Genomic DNA, 17,777 nt, shown 5'->3' with positions numbered 1-17,777 from the left:
TTCATTTTAGTTTAATATTATTTTTTCCGTCTTTTTTGCATTTAAACAGTTTATTTATTATAGTTTGTAATTGCACGTAACTATTAAAAAAAAAAAATAAATCATGAAAATTATAAACAATTAGCATTAACAAAAGATTTGTAAATATTTTATTAAATTTATAACAATATACCGATGATGATATAAATTTATTTCGTTGATTTTTAATTTTATTTTTTTTAACTTATTTTAAGACCACATATAAACGTAAAATAAGATTATTAATTATTTTGGTTTTTATTTTTAATATTTATGTTATTTGCGCGCTCAATGTGAAAATATATTTTTTGTTCAGTTCTAAACACCAATGCAATTTTTACATAAAAATAAAAAAAATTTCTCTAAAATAACTAATGCGCGAATAGCATATATGCATAAAATGAAGCACTATTCGTTGGCATTTTCTTTCTTTGATTTCTGATCAAAAACAACTCGCTGTTTTATACCAATACATTTGCAGACATCACCGCCAACGAGTGCGAGCAGCATTGGAAAAAGAAAGAAAAACAGACTATTTTTTGTAGTTTTCACGTCGTATTGAAAATTTCTATTTGCCAAAAAATTTTGTTTTTAACTTTTTCACACACTTTAAATTATTTTTAAAATTTTTTTAACAAAAATATATTATTTTTTAATTTTAATTTAAAAACACAATTATATTGAAATTTTTTTAACCGCACATTTTACAATATAACTTTATCAACAGGCAGATATTTCGAATTCAAATTTATAACTTCATAAAATTTTTACCGTATTTACAATTTTTTTTTTTTTTATTATTTACTAAATTTACAGAATTAAATTTTTTTTGCAACAATAAAACAAAATCCGATTTCATTCTTCGCTTATAAATCAGGAACCAACTGATTTAGCAACAGAACTAGATAGACTGAAATTGAAAGAGTATGACAATACGCTCAGAGTCGGTGAAAAAGCGAACAGTGTTGCTGCTTTAATAATTAAACCACTTGCGGGAATAAATTTTTGTAGGAGATTTTATTCAAATGTTAAAAATTTACTTCGAAATTCTTTATATAATTTATTATGTGATTTTATTTTGCAAATGGAAATATTAAAACAAAACGTAAACACAATTTTTTTTTTTGTTGTATCAAAAGTCAATTTCATATATTCACATATTGTTTACACATATTTTATACTCAACAAGAGTTGTATTTAGTAGATATAAAGAATTTCATAAGAAAATCTAATGTCAGATTGTACAATAAAAAGAATTTCGTTAATTATTTTATCCACTATCTTTTCTTATAGATATTATATCGACATAATTTATACTTTAATTAGGGTATTTATTTAATGATTATTTCACATATTGTGCAAAATTGAAAAAATTCCCTTTTTCAAATAAGGTGTGAAAAATGTGAACTTAACAACACTCTTTATTCAAAGCAAGTGTAGAAAAAAATTCGTACACACATCGTACGAGCTCGGCAAACACATACATATACGCTCTCAAAGTAACGAGTGATTCGCTGTAGCTGAAATAGCTTTCCCTTTCTAACAAACGCTTCGCTTTTCAGTTGCCAACTTTATTTTTATGCTTTCTCACTTTTAATTTATAGAAATTTGACATAAATTTTTTCTCTCCATTATTCGCGGCACACGCACACATTTAATCGAATCATATACGTATATTCCCGAATCGGTGGAACTCGCCCGTCGTATGGAAAAAATTTCTATCAAATTTAAGTAGCGAATGAAGAGAAAATATTTTTCAATTTTTAAAATAAAAAATTCACTATTTTAAAAAATTACATTTATTGTATTTTTAACAAAACATTTTTAGCTTTTTATTTAAAGCAAGTTGCGCCAAGTATTTTTTATTTAATCCATATTTTATTAACGCTTGAATTCTATTTTTTCGTTGTTAATCTAAAGCCAAACTGACTGAGACTATCTTCTGAACACACTGAACGAGACTCATTCAAGTTATATTTCTTCCAACGACAAACACAAAATGGCGGACACCACAAACGAATTAGTACGTATCAAGAAAAGTAGAATTTGAGAATAGTTTATTGCGTTACAGCATATAGTGTATCTTGTCACACTAATATAACACGTATAAGGTTGTTATGACTAACGCAGTCTTTCAAAGAGCATTGTAAAATATTATGAGAGCATTATTTTGGTATTAATAAAGTAATTTTCCGCTAGAGGGATTTGCATGTGAAAAAATATATACATAAATTTAAAATTTTTCACAATAAACAATACTTTTAATTTGGTTTTATTTAATATAAATGTTCAAAAACAATAAAATTAATTTACAATTGAATCTATAACAATAATTTATAAATTACATGCACATATATATAATTTCACAATTATGTTTTTAAAATATTGAAAATGGAAAACGCTATCATATTTCAAAACCTTATTTTTACAGCATAGATTAAAACCATTTAGAATTATAATGAATACGTTTTACTAATGATTACTGCTTGGGCAATTTTTTATACTGAAAAACTATTATGTTAGTTATATAAAATTTTTAATGAAATTAATCAAAATAATTTGTAACTAGCAATATAACAAATTATTGATTAAGATTTTTTTATACCGAATGAGCTGACTAGTATAATTAATTTTCTTGGTATATATGTGAGTATTTCGAATAGTATTTTCTTCACTAGTCTCATGTGATACTAAGGCAGAGTAGTAACGGATGTATGCGAAGGATGAATGAATGAAATTCATTTTTATTATACAGTTGGTTGTTGGTCAAGTTGAATCAAAAATATTATTTGATGGCTATTCATAATAATTTTTGTTGGTAAAATTTTTGTTTGGTTTGCAATTAAGCATAATGTAATAATTATGAGCTATCAAGTTCAATACATTGCGATACAAAATAAATTTTTTTTTATTTCATTTAACAATATGTCTTTATTGAATTGCTTAAAATTAAAGTCTAACAATAAGTTTTAGAATCTTAAAGACTAATAACATTACATTACAAATTATTTTATATAAACATACTATAATGAAATATATAATGATATGTAAATTATTTCAATGGGCCTCTGAATAAGTAGCCAGGGTTTATTATCAGATATCACGGCGTATTAGTTGAATTAATCGGGATGATCTTCAGGCAAAGCAGGATGGCGGGTCTATCATTCCGTTTCAGTCTAGATGAAGTTGTCATATTAATAAGAGGTCTAGCCAGCGGATTTATATGGTTTACAAGATTTGAAACATGTTTTTGCCTATTTCTCACAAACTTGACTTTAACCAGCGGAACTCTCAAATCGAAATGTATGCTTTAATTTCTGATATACCAGGGTGCGCCAGTTATCATTCTTAGAATCTTTGCTTGAGCTCTTTGAGGGATATATAGCCATAAAGCTATAAGCCATACATCCAGATTGGTTGACTTGGTTGTATAACAAGACTTTGTACTCTAAACATAAGAGAAACTGATGCCCGATTAGCCAGTGAAAGGTTATAGCCTTGAGCTTCATTTGAGTCTTTTTTGTTTCAATATGTTTCCGCCAAAAGTTAAGCGTTCGTCAAGGTGAATACCAAGGTACGTCACTGTTTCTGTTTGCAGAACTACGATTCCGTTGAGAGTGATAGTTGGTGAGGAGGATATGTTAAGAGAACATGTTATATGACGACATTTTTGTTCATTGACTTTAATTCGCCATAGTGATAATCATCTTTCTACGAATCACAAATGATTTTGCAGTTGACTGGAAGCGATTGTGGCATTTTTATGTCGGCACAAGATAGCTGTATCGTCAGCAAATGATATAAATAAATGACAATATTGTCATTTAAGAATATATACTAATTTTCGTAATATAATATATAATAGTAACATTAGTTTCAGATAATATAACTACATATTTAAGTTTATTATATGGATGCCGAGTAAATCAGTAAAGCAGTTTTGTCTAATTTTTAAATCTTTCCGTTATTGATATAATTAATGTAGGTAACGGGTAGTAAGGAGGGCTAGTCCTTCATAGAGTTGCATTGTTAGAGATAAAGATGTTAGAAAAAAAGAAAAAGTAAACAAACAGGTTATAAAAAAACACAATTTCCATAGTTCTGAGAGGACTATGGCTCCGGAATCCACTAGCATCGACGAACTAGTGCAGCTAACAGTTCTCGTCGGAGTGTCATTATTTGCAGTAAAGGTAAATTAAGTAGCACTAACTAGGAATAGAAGAAGAACCCTCAACATAAAACCAACAATAAACACAAAAGATGACAATATAAAAAAGATAATTCTTTTTTTGATTTTACGAATACATACGTATTTTTAGATCTGTAATGTATTAATATTCAAAAAATAACTTAAGAATTATTACGGTATTATTTATCGGTCACTGTAGGTTGAATAATCATCTATCGAAGTTAGGAATTCAATCCAACTCAGACTGCAGATACTGTAGAGAAGAGAGACACTTTACATATCATGTGCTTGGGGAGTGGTGTCCGGCATTGATACACAAGCGGAAGAAACACCTAGGAGGGTATTTAATGGATCATATGGATTCAAGACTAAAAGAAATCGGACTTGCAGAAACACTCTAATCCGACTAAGGGGCACAAAAGATATTTTAGGTCGCAGTGCACGATCTCTTATTTAATAAAATAATAATAATAATGTATTCATATTAAATAATTTATTGTAATCAATATAAACCTTAATATATATATTTATAAATTTTTATGTATAATATATATCATATTAAGAACTTTTAACTAATATTGTGTATTGCTAACATGAAAGCAAAATTATTTTTCACACAAAAGTCTTATAACATAGATGAAATTATAAATAAAAAGTCTGGGAATGTATTTTATGTAAATAATAAAGCGGTGTTTTCTATTATCAGATTTATATGCTTACATAAATATTAATTAAATTCAGTATTTTAAAATAATAAACAAAATATTGCTTTCAATCTTGTATACTAATAAATATTGAGTTTCATGTAAACCGTTTAGATAAGATTCTCTCACGATTGGATATATTGGATGAATGTTTCGATACAATTTATAAAAAAATACCATAAATAAAAAGACAGAAATTTGCTTAAAGTCAGCAATAAAAAGAATCAAATATAAACAAACTTTTAATAAAAAATCCATAACATCATCTACTCTGAAGTAATAAAAATGAAAATAATTTTAAGTTCAAATGAAATAAATCAGAATCATCAAAACCTGAACTAAATTAATAATTATTTATTAATTATATTATAGAAATTTTGATATAACTTTGTTTCTATTTTTTACTTATATTTTTTATTAATGTTATATGAAATTTAGTTTGAAATAATAATAAATAACCCTTGAATAAACTTGATATTTACTTACATTTATATTTATGCGTACACGCATCCATACCACACGAAAAGAATATTTCCAATTGCAGCAATGAAGAGGCAGAAAAAAAATTTTAACAGAAGTACTTAAACCAGATATTGAATATTGGATATTCTTTATATTTCAATAAAATACGAATAAAAAAATTATAGTCCATTATAGTCTATATAAAGCTACAACTGATTTTGATAAATTTCAACCTTTGGAGTTACTTTTTCCACTAAAATTATAGTCTACCTATAAAGCAACAACTAATTTTGATAAATTTCAACCTTTTGGGTAACTTTTTTTCACTACTCTATATATTTATTAATATACCTTAGCCCTAGGGGTTTTGAACTTTTAAGTTGCGAATTTTCACATGAAATATATCATACTATATATCATACTTATACTATATACTACACATTTTTTTTTGCGGCAAGGAGGAGTGAATCCGGCACCCCGAAATGTCAGTGCCCTAATCGCATGGGCTAAACCAATCCCCCTCATACTTAGAGACCCCAGGACTACGTTAGTATTACTTCGAGGTAGGGTCCCCTATTAGTCATTTAAGACTTCCATCGGTGTGCCCTTCATCTTGGTGTGATACATTTGCTTACTCCAGCTGTCTTCTGTGAAGGTCTACTTTCTTTAATCTCAGAATGTGTGGCCCGACTACCACTCCTGATCCGAATTGGAATGTCATCAGATTGCTTTTCGTTTTAGATTAGTTTGCGTCCAGATCTTTCTTCTTTCCTCTTAGCACATATCCGATGAATTGTGTGATTTTGTTAAAATTTTCTACTCGTTTTGTCAGTTTACACTACACATAGTAGTAAATAGTATACTACTATAGTATTATATACATATAGTACTCTATACAACTGCATATACTCTACTAATAATCATATACTAATTTAATAATAATCAACTTGAAAATTTCCAAAAAGTTTCGTTACACGGGAAATTACGATGAGAAAAATCTTTGATGCAGAATTCATAATCATCGAAACTTAGATGTTCTGGCGAGGTTTCTGTATTTAAAGAGCATTGTTAAATTGCAGTAGGCATTGTTGGATTTAATCAGCCATCAGCGTATTTTATCACTGATGTTATTATTAGTTGCTACAATTGAATGAAGGTAATTGAAGAACTGCTCTAATTCAAACTCCCAACTTGTCTGTATATAAAGGCAGTAACCTATTTTGGTTTCCTTTTATTATTGCGGAGCTCCATTCTTTGTACCACCTACTCTATCGGTGCGATGGAATATTGTATAACTGATTGGAATATCCCATCACCTCTTGTTGAAATATCATAGACTTGAATTGCTTTCTCTAGGGATAATGGATAAATTAAATTCATATCATGAAATAAACTTATGTACTCATGTATGCTGTCGATGCTCGATTTTGATCGTACCTTACTATTTCAATTGTTTGATCAGCTGGAGATGTTCTCACTGCATTGGGATAAAACCAAAAATTAAAAAGGATTGGGAAGGTATTTGGTGCAAAATAGCAAATTGAATATGGATATCATTTAAGAAATATTAATAATAATAATTTCAATAATAATTTTTCATGAGAAACTTCTGTATAAACATGTTTAATATTATGTTGAGCCTTTTTCGAGTTCGTACATTTGGGCACTTTTACTCTTTGATAGCTGGGGGGTTTCTGCAGAGTCCCGCTCTTCTCACTGACTAATTTGTGTATTCCTCATAAACTTCGTGATTATTCAATGACTGATCAAAGATTTGCGTACCAACCTGTGGGGTTAGTGATTACTCTGAGATTAGATAATGCTAAGTAGGGAAGCCAGTCAGTTTTTGCATATACCACAAAATATGTTCAATGCTGAAGATATATAAAAGATAGGAGGATGTACTTTTATACTCTAATTTTACTGATATTACATTAACTCTTATTAAAATCTTAATTCTTTTCCCATTTTTTTCTCTTGATAGTATTAGAAGATCTGTCAAGTATCTGTCATATCCTAATTGCTGTAAGGACATTAAAAACAATTTTAACAACAACGACTAATACCGATGGCGGAAGATGATGCAACATGTTTTCATGTAGATCAAATAAGTTTGAGTTTTGGTTTTTTTTTGTTTAAAAATTTTATAAATTTTAATATTTTTGTTAACATTATCAAAACAAAAACATAATCATTTTAAAATTTGATGAATTTAGAATTTGTATCTTCAAACAATGGCATAAGATTTTTCAATCTTGTCCTTGTCCTTGAGAAGTAAAATCATATTGAATATTTAATCATCTACAATTTATATACTTTTAATTATAATAAAAATTAAAATCTTTAAAAATCTTACCTTTAATTTTAATTTTTTTCACCATAAATCCATTTGGATCTCCTGACACATGATAAAAGTCTTTCGCTGTCATACCAGTGCCAAACTTTGTGATCACAAGAACGAGAGTCTTCCTGGGTATAGAGTAGTTGTTTTTCAAAATAATACATTCATAATTTACTACTGCGTCAGTCTCTTCTCCAAAACCACCCATTAAAGTGATGCCCACTTTATTGCAAACGATTTGATTTGCTGGGTCTGCAATACCAGGTCGTGCTCTAGCTCCGATGGAAGGAGAAACATTAAGCATAAATTTCTTAATTTTGTTAACAGACAGATGACAATACAAGTTTTCATATAATTCCATATCGTCTTGTCTTTTAAAAACTTTTATAGTATACAAATCTTCGCAGATTTTATCGTTCAACACCAACGACTGGAAGCAATTGTTTTCGACTTGAACGTCAGTAATTTCGTATATCTTATTCTTGAACACAAAAGCCGGCATTTCAGAAATTTGTAACTCTTCGCTATCAGTGGAATATTCCACAAATGAGTTGCCAAAGTCAGAATCGCCAGAGTAGTCAGTAGAGTGGTCGGAGAGGCCAGAGTAGTCAGAAAAGCGGTCGGAGAGACCAGAGTAGAGGTCAGACTGGTCAGAGAGGTGAGGTAGGTATGAATCCTCCAATAGATCGCAGTGTTCAGATTGTTCTGACTCCTCACTCTCAGTATCATACAATTGGTGTAAATTGCGAAATTGATCTGAAAAGAATAAAAACGTAAATAGTAAATAGTAACACAGTAAAATCGTAGGATTACTAAATATACATGTATGTAAAGATTGAACTGTAATTTATACGGTATAAGTATATAATATGTATATACAGAGTGCTTCCCTTCTGATATGGATATGATATAATATTTTTAATATTATGTACATACTTATTTAAATGAGTAGAACAACTATAGGTATCTAAATATATACATAGTGCGTTTAGATTAAAAAGCAGTTAGCAGGATCATAATGTATTAGGAGGGAGGCATGTAATAAGAGGGTAAGACTTTTATTGGAATCATGGCTTTGCATAAACATTTATGCGATATGGTGAAGTGAAATGTACACAACCGGATTTTTATTCGATGAATACGAAATGAACGCTATTCGATGTATTTTTCTTATATTTTTAACAGTAGACATCCATTTTTTAGTAGTGTACTGATTCTTCGTAAAATGTGTTTTCAAATCAAATTTAACTCAGAACAACACCATTTTTACAAATACTTAAGGTAGTACGATCAAAAATTTTTTTTAAATTATTTGGACATTAAAAATTGTCTAATTAATCTGAGCAAGGCAAGTATTTTTTAGAAGGATTGGATGATTAATATGATTATTCATGAGTCATTTATTAGGATGATTGAATGATTAACAACGGACGATTGAGGACGAACGATTGGATGTTTCCACGATTACATTTATAGATCGTAGTGAGACTCATAGCCTCTATCCGGGGTCATGAAAGGCGTCTCAATAATAAATAAATGAAACTCTCAGACTATTAGCGATAGTACGGTAACTGAAAGTAACGTTACTTATAAATGAATGGATTGACATTTATTACATGACGTAGTAAAGGTTTTCATAACCAACTTCAGAATAAAACAAAAGTAAACGGAATTAATTCGATGTATTGTATTTTAATATATCGATTATAAAGTGTGGGAAGCATTTTTATATATAGCTTTTTGAAAGGTAGAAATATTTTAATGAGAAAGTTTGCAAATTTAAATATTTTATTAAAATATAAAAATGATTAATGATTTGTTTGTAAAAAAATGTTTTTCAGTAAAACATATGTTATGTTTTATAGCATTATAGAGTTGTTACCTCTTTTTACATTTAATGTTGGAGTTCCTCAGGTTACCAAAAAGAAAAATGTAAGTGAGCTTTCTTAAGAAAGAGGAAACTATCCGGGCTACAGTAGCAACATTCAACAACATTTAACTATTCACTAATCAGTGGTTTTTTGTAGCAGTGGGTATTAAGAGTTTAGTTAAGCAATTATCCAAAATCAGGTAGAAAAATCAGGTTTAAGACATTTAAACCCAAATTAAGCGCATTAAATATGCAATTTAATAATTTTACAAACAATGAAGAATGCTCAGCAATATTGGTCAGTTTATACAGGATATAGTCATTAGATTTCATTTATTTCGATAAGTGTTTAAATTTAGTTTTTTAGAAGTAAAATATTAAATTTTGTTTTTCTAGTTCCATAACTAATTTATTATTAAACGTCAACCACACATATAAATGGACATGGATACATCGATTCAATTTATTTATATATCTCCTTCACTAAGTTATAAAAACATACTGACACAACTAATTACAAATATTCCATGTATTGAAACCGCATTAAAGCAATCAATAAATAAAAACAAATGAAATCGTACACTAATTCATATAAAGGTGCGATTACCTGCGAATATTCGTGGTAAATGTTACCTCAAGACATTCGAGATGAACGCACCCAAAGGAACGTTCACCTAGCTGTAAATGTTTAATTTCCATATTTAAAGTACTAAAATTATTAGTTTCAAAGTTTTTAGAAATCAATGAAAATTGATATTAAAAAATTATAAAATTTTTGTCATATTTAATACTAAATTGTTCTTTTTATTATATTATAGAGCTTCTTATTTCGTTTATTCCGCTAAATTATGTAATAACTTTTATCTTTATGTGCTGCAATCAGATTATATATAAATTCATACGTCATATATTGTTATATATAATATATGATTAGAGAAAATCAAACTTTTAATTAATAGGTTGAACACTGATTGCTCTGATTCGTAACAATATATATATCAGACTATACGCTTAAATAACAATCCGATAAAATCAAGTATTTAATGCGCTTAATATAATAATCCGATAAGAGTGTCTTTAATACGTTTAATATGGCAATCAGATAAGATCAAATCCACTAATTGGATTTCATCACTCTGGTTTTATGGAATACTCAATCTGGTAAAAGGTTACTGTTACAGTTGTGAGTCAGAGGAGGAACAAGATAATGTACTGTAAAGTACTGTGTATGTAACTATATAATGTATATCTATCTAAAAATTTAAATCCAGCTAACTTGCAATAAAATATTTTTATGATAACACAATAAGACTTGCTCTTGTAGTCCAAGTGTACTCGTGTTCTGTAACAAATAACAACTATGTACTTATGAAAAATTCAATATATACCATATATATAAATCGAATATATGTAATAGACAGTTCTACCAGTACTTTATAGATTCATGTCTGTTATTTCCGATGTCAATGGACGATTGATATCTATTTCCTTGAAGAGAATGGTTAAATTTAGAGAACCTTAACTAAACTAGGTTAACTCATATTTTTAATACTGATGATAATAATGGAAATATTAACCTCTACTGGTAAGGGATCTAGGTGGTACTTGAACAATCAAACTAAGTATTACATTTACATTGGAAGTATTCACATTGGAAGTGTGACAACAGCCTTTTTATTAGAAGATTGTGTTATACTGAAATTGCTTGCTGGAATATCGAAAAACTTATTCAGCATGGATTGTTCCGGAAAGTACAGCGCTATCTGCTTTAACAATAAAGTTAAATTCAATACTCTTGTTAACTCCTTAAGTTCTTAAAAAATGATCAGTAAATATATAATTAAGTTAAACAGCGTTGCAAAATGCAATAAATCACATCGTAATAAATTGCAATAAATTGCTTAAAGATTGACCAATTAAGTCTCGGCTATGACACATATAGGCGCAAAATCAATTTTCGTCGTTAGATCTGCAAAATACCTTCGTTGTGGCATTCATTTTATATGCTCTTTCCACTGGTAAAATTACTCATACAATAAAAGAGAAGGTTCCTCAAAATACTATTCGAATTATTACAGAGCGCAACACCGATGGGCACTGCATACGATAACCCAATTATGTGTCGAGGCTGTGGATAGCATAGCGCATTTTGTCGGTTATTACTCAGCTTTTGCAAGAATTAATTTGAGATTGTTGTGTAATAATGTTCTAATCATAACCAATGTTCTTATTCTCTTTCTCTTTCTCTTATTCTCTTATTTTTTAGATTCAGTTAATAAACCAAGAAACTTAATTTGCATTGTATTGTATGTGTAAGATGTATGAAGTACAGCAACCAAGAGATATATTGTACTGCTCTCTACAGGCGTTAAGTTGATCCTATAAAATGTTATTAAGTATCACTGGCTTTCAGAAACTTGAGTTAAAGTATTCTATTCTAGTTTGGGTGCTTGAATTTCCTTCTGTGTTCCGGCATAATGGTCTACTGATTAAGTGCCTTGGTTTTACCTTGTTCTTAACTTAAATACTCTTAATATGTAACTCACAGATGCAGGGTTCATTAAAAACACTGGTCTGTTTCCCCTCATTTAAAGAAGACCAAGAAAAATGCAGTATGTGGAATGAGTTATAAAAATTTTTAACTACGTCGATTTCAAACCAAAATTATTGACAGTTCATATAATTTTATTGTAGACCAATAAACATATTTCAGAAAAGGATTATGAATGATTATTTGATTGACAATATTTTATAATAAAAACAGTAAACTTACCATATATAAGCGAAGCTTCATAAGCCTTCTTATAGTTTTCAATAAGATCGTTACAGATATATAAGTAATCTCGGATATTTTTTTCTTTATTTCCGCTCTCCTCACTCACATCGAACATATTTTCATTATTTCTTACGTATTGTATAGTTGTGCCAGTATCAGTCATGCAGAACACAATTTTAGTTTTTTTCTCATAACCAACAATATCGCGATAAAAACATTGGTACTTAGTTGGCATAAAATGTTTAAGCGGTCCAGATGCATGTAACAGTTTCATATCAACTATATAATTTATGTTTTTAATATTAAAGTCGGGCACACAATCATAGTCAGTATTGATGGAATTAAGTTGCAACTTTTCAGCCAAATCCTTATGAAAATCCCTGAAGTTTATAATGGAGTCCTCAATTACAACATTCTCGATTTCATATTCAAAAAGTATGCCCCCATCGTTCTTCCACAAATCGTTTTCGGTATTACAGAAAACCACAGCAGTATTGTTTTCCGGAAACCCACAAGCGTAATTGTAATAAGTACCTCTCATCCTTTTCTTCATGACATTCTTAAAATTCTTCTTGAACTTATACATTTTGGCTATAAAGAAAGAAAAACCTTTTTTATAATTATCCAAGTATAATAAGAAAATATTCTCAACATCAATTACTAAAGTATCCAAGATACATATGAAAAATGTCGTACTATTTACATATAAATTGTGCTATTATTAAATTCACATGAATTAGTAAGTATTTTTCACTTCACCTATGCAACATATTCAATTTGGTGGATATATGTATATCTGGTGGATATTATTTACATATATCAAGTATCAAAACCAAAAGAACACAACAGTTTTAGAACAAAAGTGCTATCCAACATCACCAAAAATGTCAGAAGAAACCATTTGAGCGCAAACATTTTTGAAGTTTGACTCTATATTAACATTTTTTTTCCTACAAACAAGAATGTACTTGCCGTGTGCTAGTTCGAGTAAATTGAAATTTCCTAGGGATTTGTTGCACTGCACTTAAGGATATTTAGGACGTGTGCTGTGCGAGTTAGGCTAAGTTGATGCTAAACTAAATGGGAGATTTTTTGGGATTTTTTGCACTGCACACATTTAGCCATTTATCAACACGTATCGACACATCACTACATTATCGGCACAACTTAGTATTTCCCTCATTTAGAACGCAACTTAGCCTAACTCGCACACGACCTTAGTTTAGTTTTTGGTTAAAGAATTTCAAATTTATTTATTAAATATCTTTTAAAATTTTCACAATATTATGTTGAGGCTAGTTGAGTCAGTGCACCTGACCACTTTTACTCTCTATTAACAGCGAGGTTTCTTCAAAACCCCTCTTTGGGCCTTGAGTGGATTTTTGTTTATCACTTCATCAGACTAAGCAATAATTGACCTCAGATCTGCATACCTCCCCGAGTAGCCTGTAACCATTCTGAGATTTGGTTACGCGGTGTTGGTAAGTCTGTCAGATTTCGCAAATAATTTCAGGGCTCTATCCTTTATGTATTTTTTGATGGGATCAATCTTGATGTCCCTGAGGATGTCATTCGTCCTAATGTACCATGGAACTTTGAAAAGTCTTCTCAGAGCCTGGCTTTGTGCTATTTGTAGCTGGTGAATAGTAGTGTTTGAAGCTTTGCTAAACGTTACACAACCATATAGAAGTGACGGACGAAGTATTTGGTTATATATCAGTTTTCTGTTTACAATGGTAACACCTAATTTACCTAATTTTTTTTTTAATTCACCCTACTCGAAATTCTGGTAAATACCAACATTTACATTTAAGTAAGTGATAATTACTTAAACATTAATGAAATGTGTAAACTTAAAAACCTAAAGATAAAGTTTTAAATACCGAGTATCGAGGGTCTACAAATACTTATATAAAACTCCATGCTAAATTTTTAAAATCATTTCTAAACTAATATATGAAATGATTTTATATTTCTAGATACATTTTGAAAGATATATTTTAAAGGACCATACGAGTAACTATTCGTGTTGATATATAATAGTGTTTTTTAACATCACTGTGTTTTTAAAATAAAAAGAAAAATTAGTTTGAAAATAGTTAAAAAATTTTAATTGAAAACTTAAGTTAACTAATATTTCGATTATTTGTAAAGGATGCGCAGTAATAGTACATTCACACTGTCTCATTTAGGCGGTTTTGCTTATTATAGCGACTAATGAGGATGATTTACCATACAAAGTGTTTTCCAATCAGCTCATTTAAGGCAATTTAAGTCGAATGCAACCCTTAAAAATAAATTTCCCTTAAGGGAAATAATTGAAATTCCAAATATGTGGCTCATGTTTTATAAGTAAAATGTAAACAAACAACAGCTGAGCACTGAGGAAGTATTTAATAAAATATTTGTTTTTATTAATTGAATATGGAAATGATAAATAAAATGTATATAAATTATTTAACATATCAATTAATATAATTAATTTTTTTGTGTAATATTATTAAGAGAAGTTTACAAAAGTTTATAAAAATTCTAACAGTTGCATAAATAGGCTCATTAAATAAATAGGCAAGTGCTTAAATGAGACAGTGTGAAGGTATTATAACTCCTGTGTTAAAATGAAAGTCTGCTATATATCAAAAAAACATGGACTTATCTAATTACCCAATTTTTGAAAACTTCTTTATATTGTTGGCTCATATATACAATAACCATATTACTGGCAAAGCGCCCTAAACAAATGTTGGAGCTATTGGACCCCGTGAACGCTTAGTTCACCCAAACTAAACTGTTTTGCTTTAAGCACAGAAAATTATATATAGGTCGTGTGCGAGTTAGGCTAAGTTGCGTTCTAAATGAGGGAAATTCTAAGTTGTGTCGATAATGTATTGATGTGTCGATACGTGTTGATAAATGGCAAAATGTGTGCAGTGCAAAAAATCCCAAAAAATCTCCCATTTGGTTTAGCATCAACTTAGCCTAACTCGCACACGTCCATAATTTGATTAATTTGTTGCTATATGAGAATTGATGGCACCAGTACTCGTGCTGTGGTGTTTTTTTTCCTTTTTTCACATTTGATTATTTATGTGACTATTTGATTTTGAAATTTGATAGAAAATCAAGAATTGAAGAAAAATACTGATTCTTACAAAAACTAACAAATAATGAGTACTAAAAAATACAGAACACTTAGAACACAGATATATTATTGTAGCAACAACTGTTTTAGTCGTCCTCATACAGCTGTTAGTGTTATTGCACGGAATAATAGCAATAAAAAATTAATTTTTTTTTCATTTCTTATTCTAACTAACTTTTGTCACTGTTTTAACTTTGATTGTTGTTGATTTTTCCAAACAGAATAAAATTTTTACGATCAGTGCCGCATTAAACAATGTTCAATACAAAAACAAATAAATAATGCTTTTGCTTAAAAGAAATTTTTCAAGCCGATCATTGCAGTGTATCTAAAAAAATCAGGGCTTTTGGTATCTGGATCGAATTTTTTTGATATAATATTTTTATTAAAAATGTTTAATTTAACAAAAAAAAAAATGGAAAAAAAAACCCGTTTTCGCTTAGACAAAACTTTTGCAAGCAGTGCTAGTATGTGCTAGTATGTCTAAAACAAATCTGCGCCTGGTACCGAATTTTTCTTAGAATTTCTAGATTTCTTTGATATCACAATATTTTCATTAAAAGTGTACAATTTTCACTATAAAGTAATTATTGTATAAATTATTTATTTTTAAGTTTCAACAATACTTCTGATGGTGCAATTTTTCACAAAAAAAAAAACTGAAAAAAGAACTTTTTGCAAACCGAACGAAGGCTTAATATATTTAATAAATCAAGGCTTGTAAATCATATTTTAAATAATTATTGATTATAAAGTATTTATTTTTTATTTTATTTATTAAAAAAAAAATTAAAAAAAAAACGCAATTTAGCTTATATGAAATTTTTTGCAAGCCGAGTGGCGCAGGTCTCGTTTTTTATATAAAAAAAAAATCAGTGCCTTCAATATCCACATTAGAATTGCTTAGAAATCACAATAAAAATAAATAATTTACACTACGAGTATTTAATAATTATTCATTATAAAGTATTTATTTTTTAATTTTAATAATAATTTTTTTTTAATTTATTCGAAAAAGAATAAATTAAAAAAAACTCAAGTTTGCTTACGTGAAGTTTTTTGTAAGCCGAGCGGCGCAGCTCTCGTTTTAAAAAATCAGTGCCTTTAATATCCACATTAGAATTGCTTAGAAATAACAATAAAAAGAAATAATTTACACTACGAGTATTTAATAATTATTTATTATAAAGTATTTATTTTTTAATTTTAATAATGGTGCAATCTTTCACAAAAAAGAATAAATTAAAAAAAACGCAAGTTTGCTTACGTGAAGTTTTTTGCAAGCCGAGTGGCGCAGCTCTCGTTTTTTATAAAAAAAACAGCGCCTTCGGTATCTGAATCCTAGTATTTAAGAAATCAGTATATTTTCATTAAAAATGTACAATTTACACTATTAAATATCTATTCCATTCTTTATTTTTTTTAACAAATTAATCTACTACTCCAAACTTTCACGAAAAATAGGAAAAAAAAAATTAAATAACGCTTTTACACACACGAAACTTTTTGCAAGGCTGGACCACTCGTATTTCTAAAACAAATCAGCGCCTTCGGGAACTGAATTCAAATTTTTTAGAAATCAAAATATTATTATTAATAATTTACAATTTTAACTATTAAATACTTTTGGCTATTTGGCACTTATTTATTATTTTCTATAACTTTTCTTTCTAATGGTGCAATCTCCGACGAAATATATAAGAAAACTTTTGGAATCGTAAAAAGTTCAATAAAAACTTGAATTTTTTATAAAATAAATTTTATTTTATTTAATTGTAATTGTTTAATTATAATATAAATCACACTTACCCAAATGTATAAATTTTAAATTACGAACAAAAAACTTTAAAAACTTCACAGTTGAACAAAACTTTCCGTACGCAAATTCGAACTGCCGCCGTCGAGCAATTATCGAAAGTGATGAGTATTTTGCTCCGAAGCGGCAATGCTACTTCGTAAGAATTCATTTATCTTTACAGAATTGCCATAATAAACTTATTTGCGTATCCTCTTAATTTGTTTCACAACATTTTTATATATTGTTAGATTGTGTGAGAATATCTACAATATTATTATAATAAAATTATTATTATTAAAATTCAAATATTATATTTGGTTTAAACAAACTTATTTTATTATAATTAAATAATATTTAATTCAGTAAATAATTATATAAATTAATATTAACATAATTACATTATTGATTTATTTTGAATTTATTAATTATTATGTTATGGCGCTTGTTGCGCCTTTGTGTCCTTTTTATAAGGCAAAA

At 28.6% G+C, this 17,777-nt stretch overlaps 1 protein-coding gene across 1 annotated transcript; it reads right to left on the bottom strand.

Moving 5' to 3' along the window:
- Nucleotides 1-7,604: 7,604 nt before the first annotated feature.
- On the bottom strand, nucleotides 7,605-17,403 carry LOC119673394. The gene is made up of 4 exons (XM_038084663.1): nucleotides 17,312-17,403; nucleotides 12,358-12,951; nucleotides 7,730-8,470; nucleotides 7,605-7,674 (listed from the first exon to the last, which is right to left on the bottom strand). The coding sequence occupies exons 2-4, from the start codon at nucleotides 12,944-12,946 to the stop codon at nucleotides 7,667-7,669; spliced, it is 1,338 nt and encodes a 445-aa protein (XP_037940591.1). The 5' UTR covers nucleotides 12,947-12,951; nucleotides 17,312-17,403; the 3' UTR covers nucleotides 7,605-7,666.
- Nucleotides 17,404-17,777: the final 374 nt, after the last annotated feature.

This window comes from Teleopsis dalmanni, chromosome 1 (assembly GCF_002237135.1).
Source record: "Teleopsis dalmanni isolate 2A chromosome 1, ASM223713v2, whole genome shotgun sequence".
Lineage (NCBI taxonomy): Eukaryota > Metazoa > Arthropoda > Insecta > Diptera > Diopsidae > Teleopsis > Teleopsis dalmanni.
The sequence above is the reverse complement of the archived record's forward strand: the minus strand, read 5'-3'. Positions and strand labels throughout refer to the sequence as shown.

What these genes read in the sequence shown, in the direction of transcription:
- LOC119673394 (XM_038084663.1), bottom strand. Translation starts at nt 12,946, where the DNA reads ATGTATAAGTTCAAGAAGAATTTTAAGAATGTCATGAAGAAAAGGATG. An exon ending in TGAAGCTTCGCTTATATATG is followed by an intron (nt 8,471 to 12,357) that starts GTAAGTTTACTG and finishes TATTCTTTTCAG; the next exon opens with ATCAATTTCGCAATTTACAC.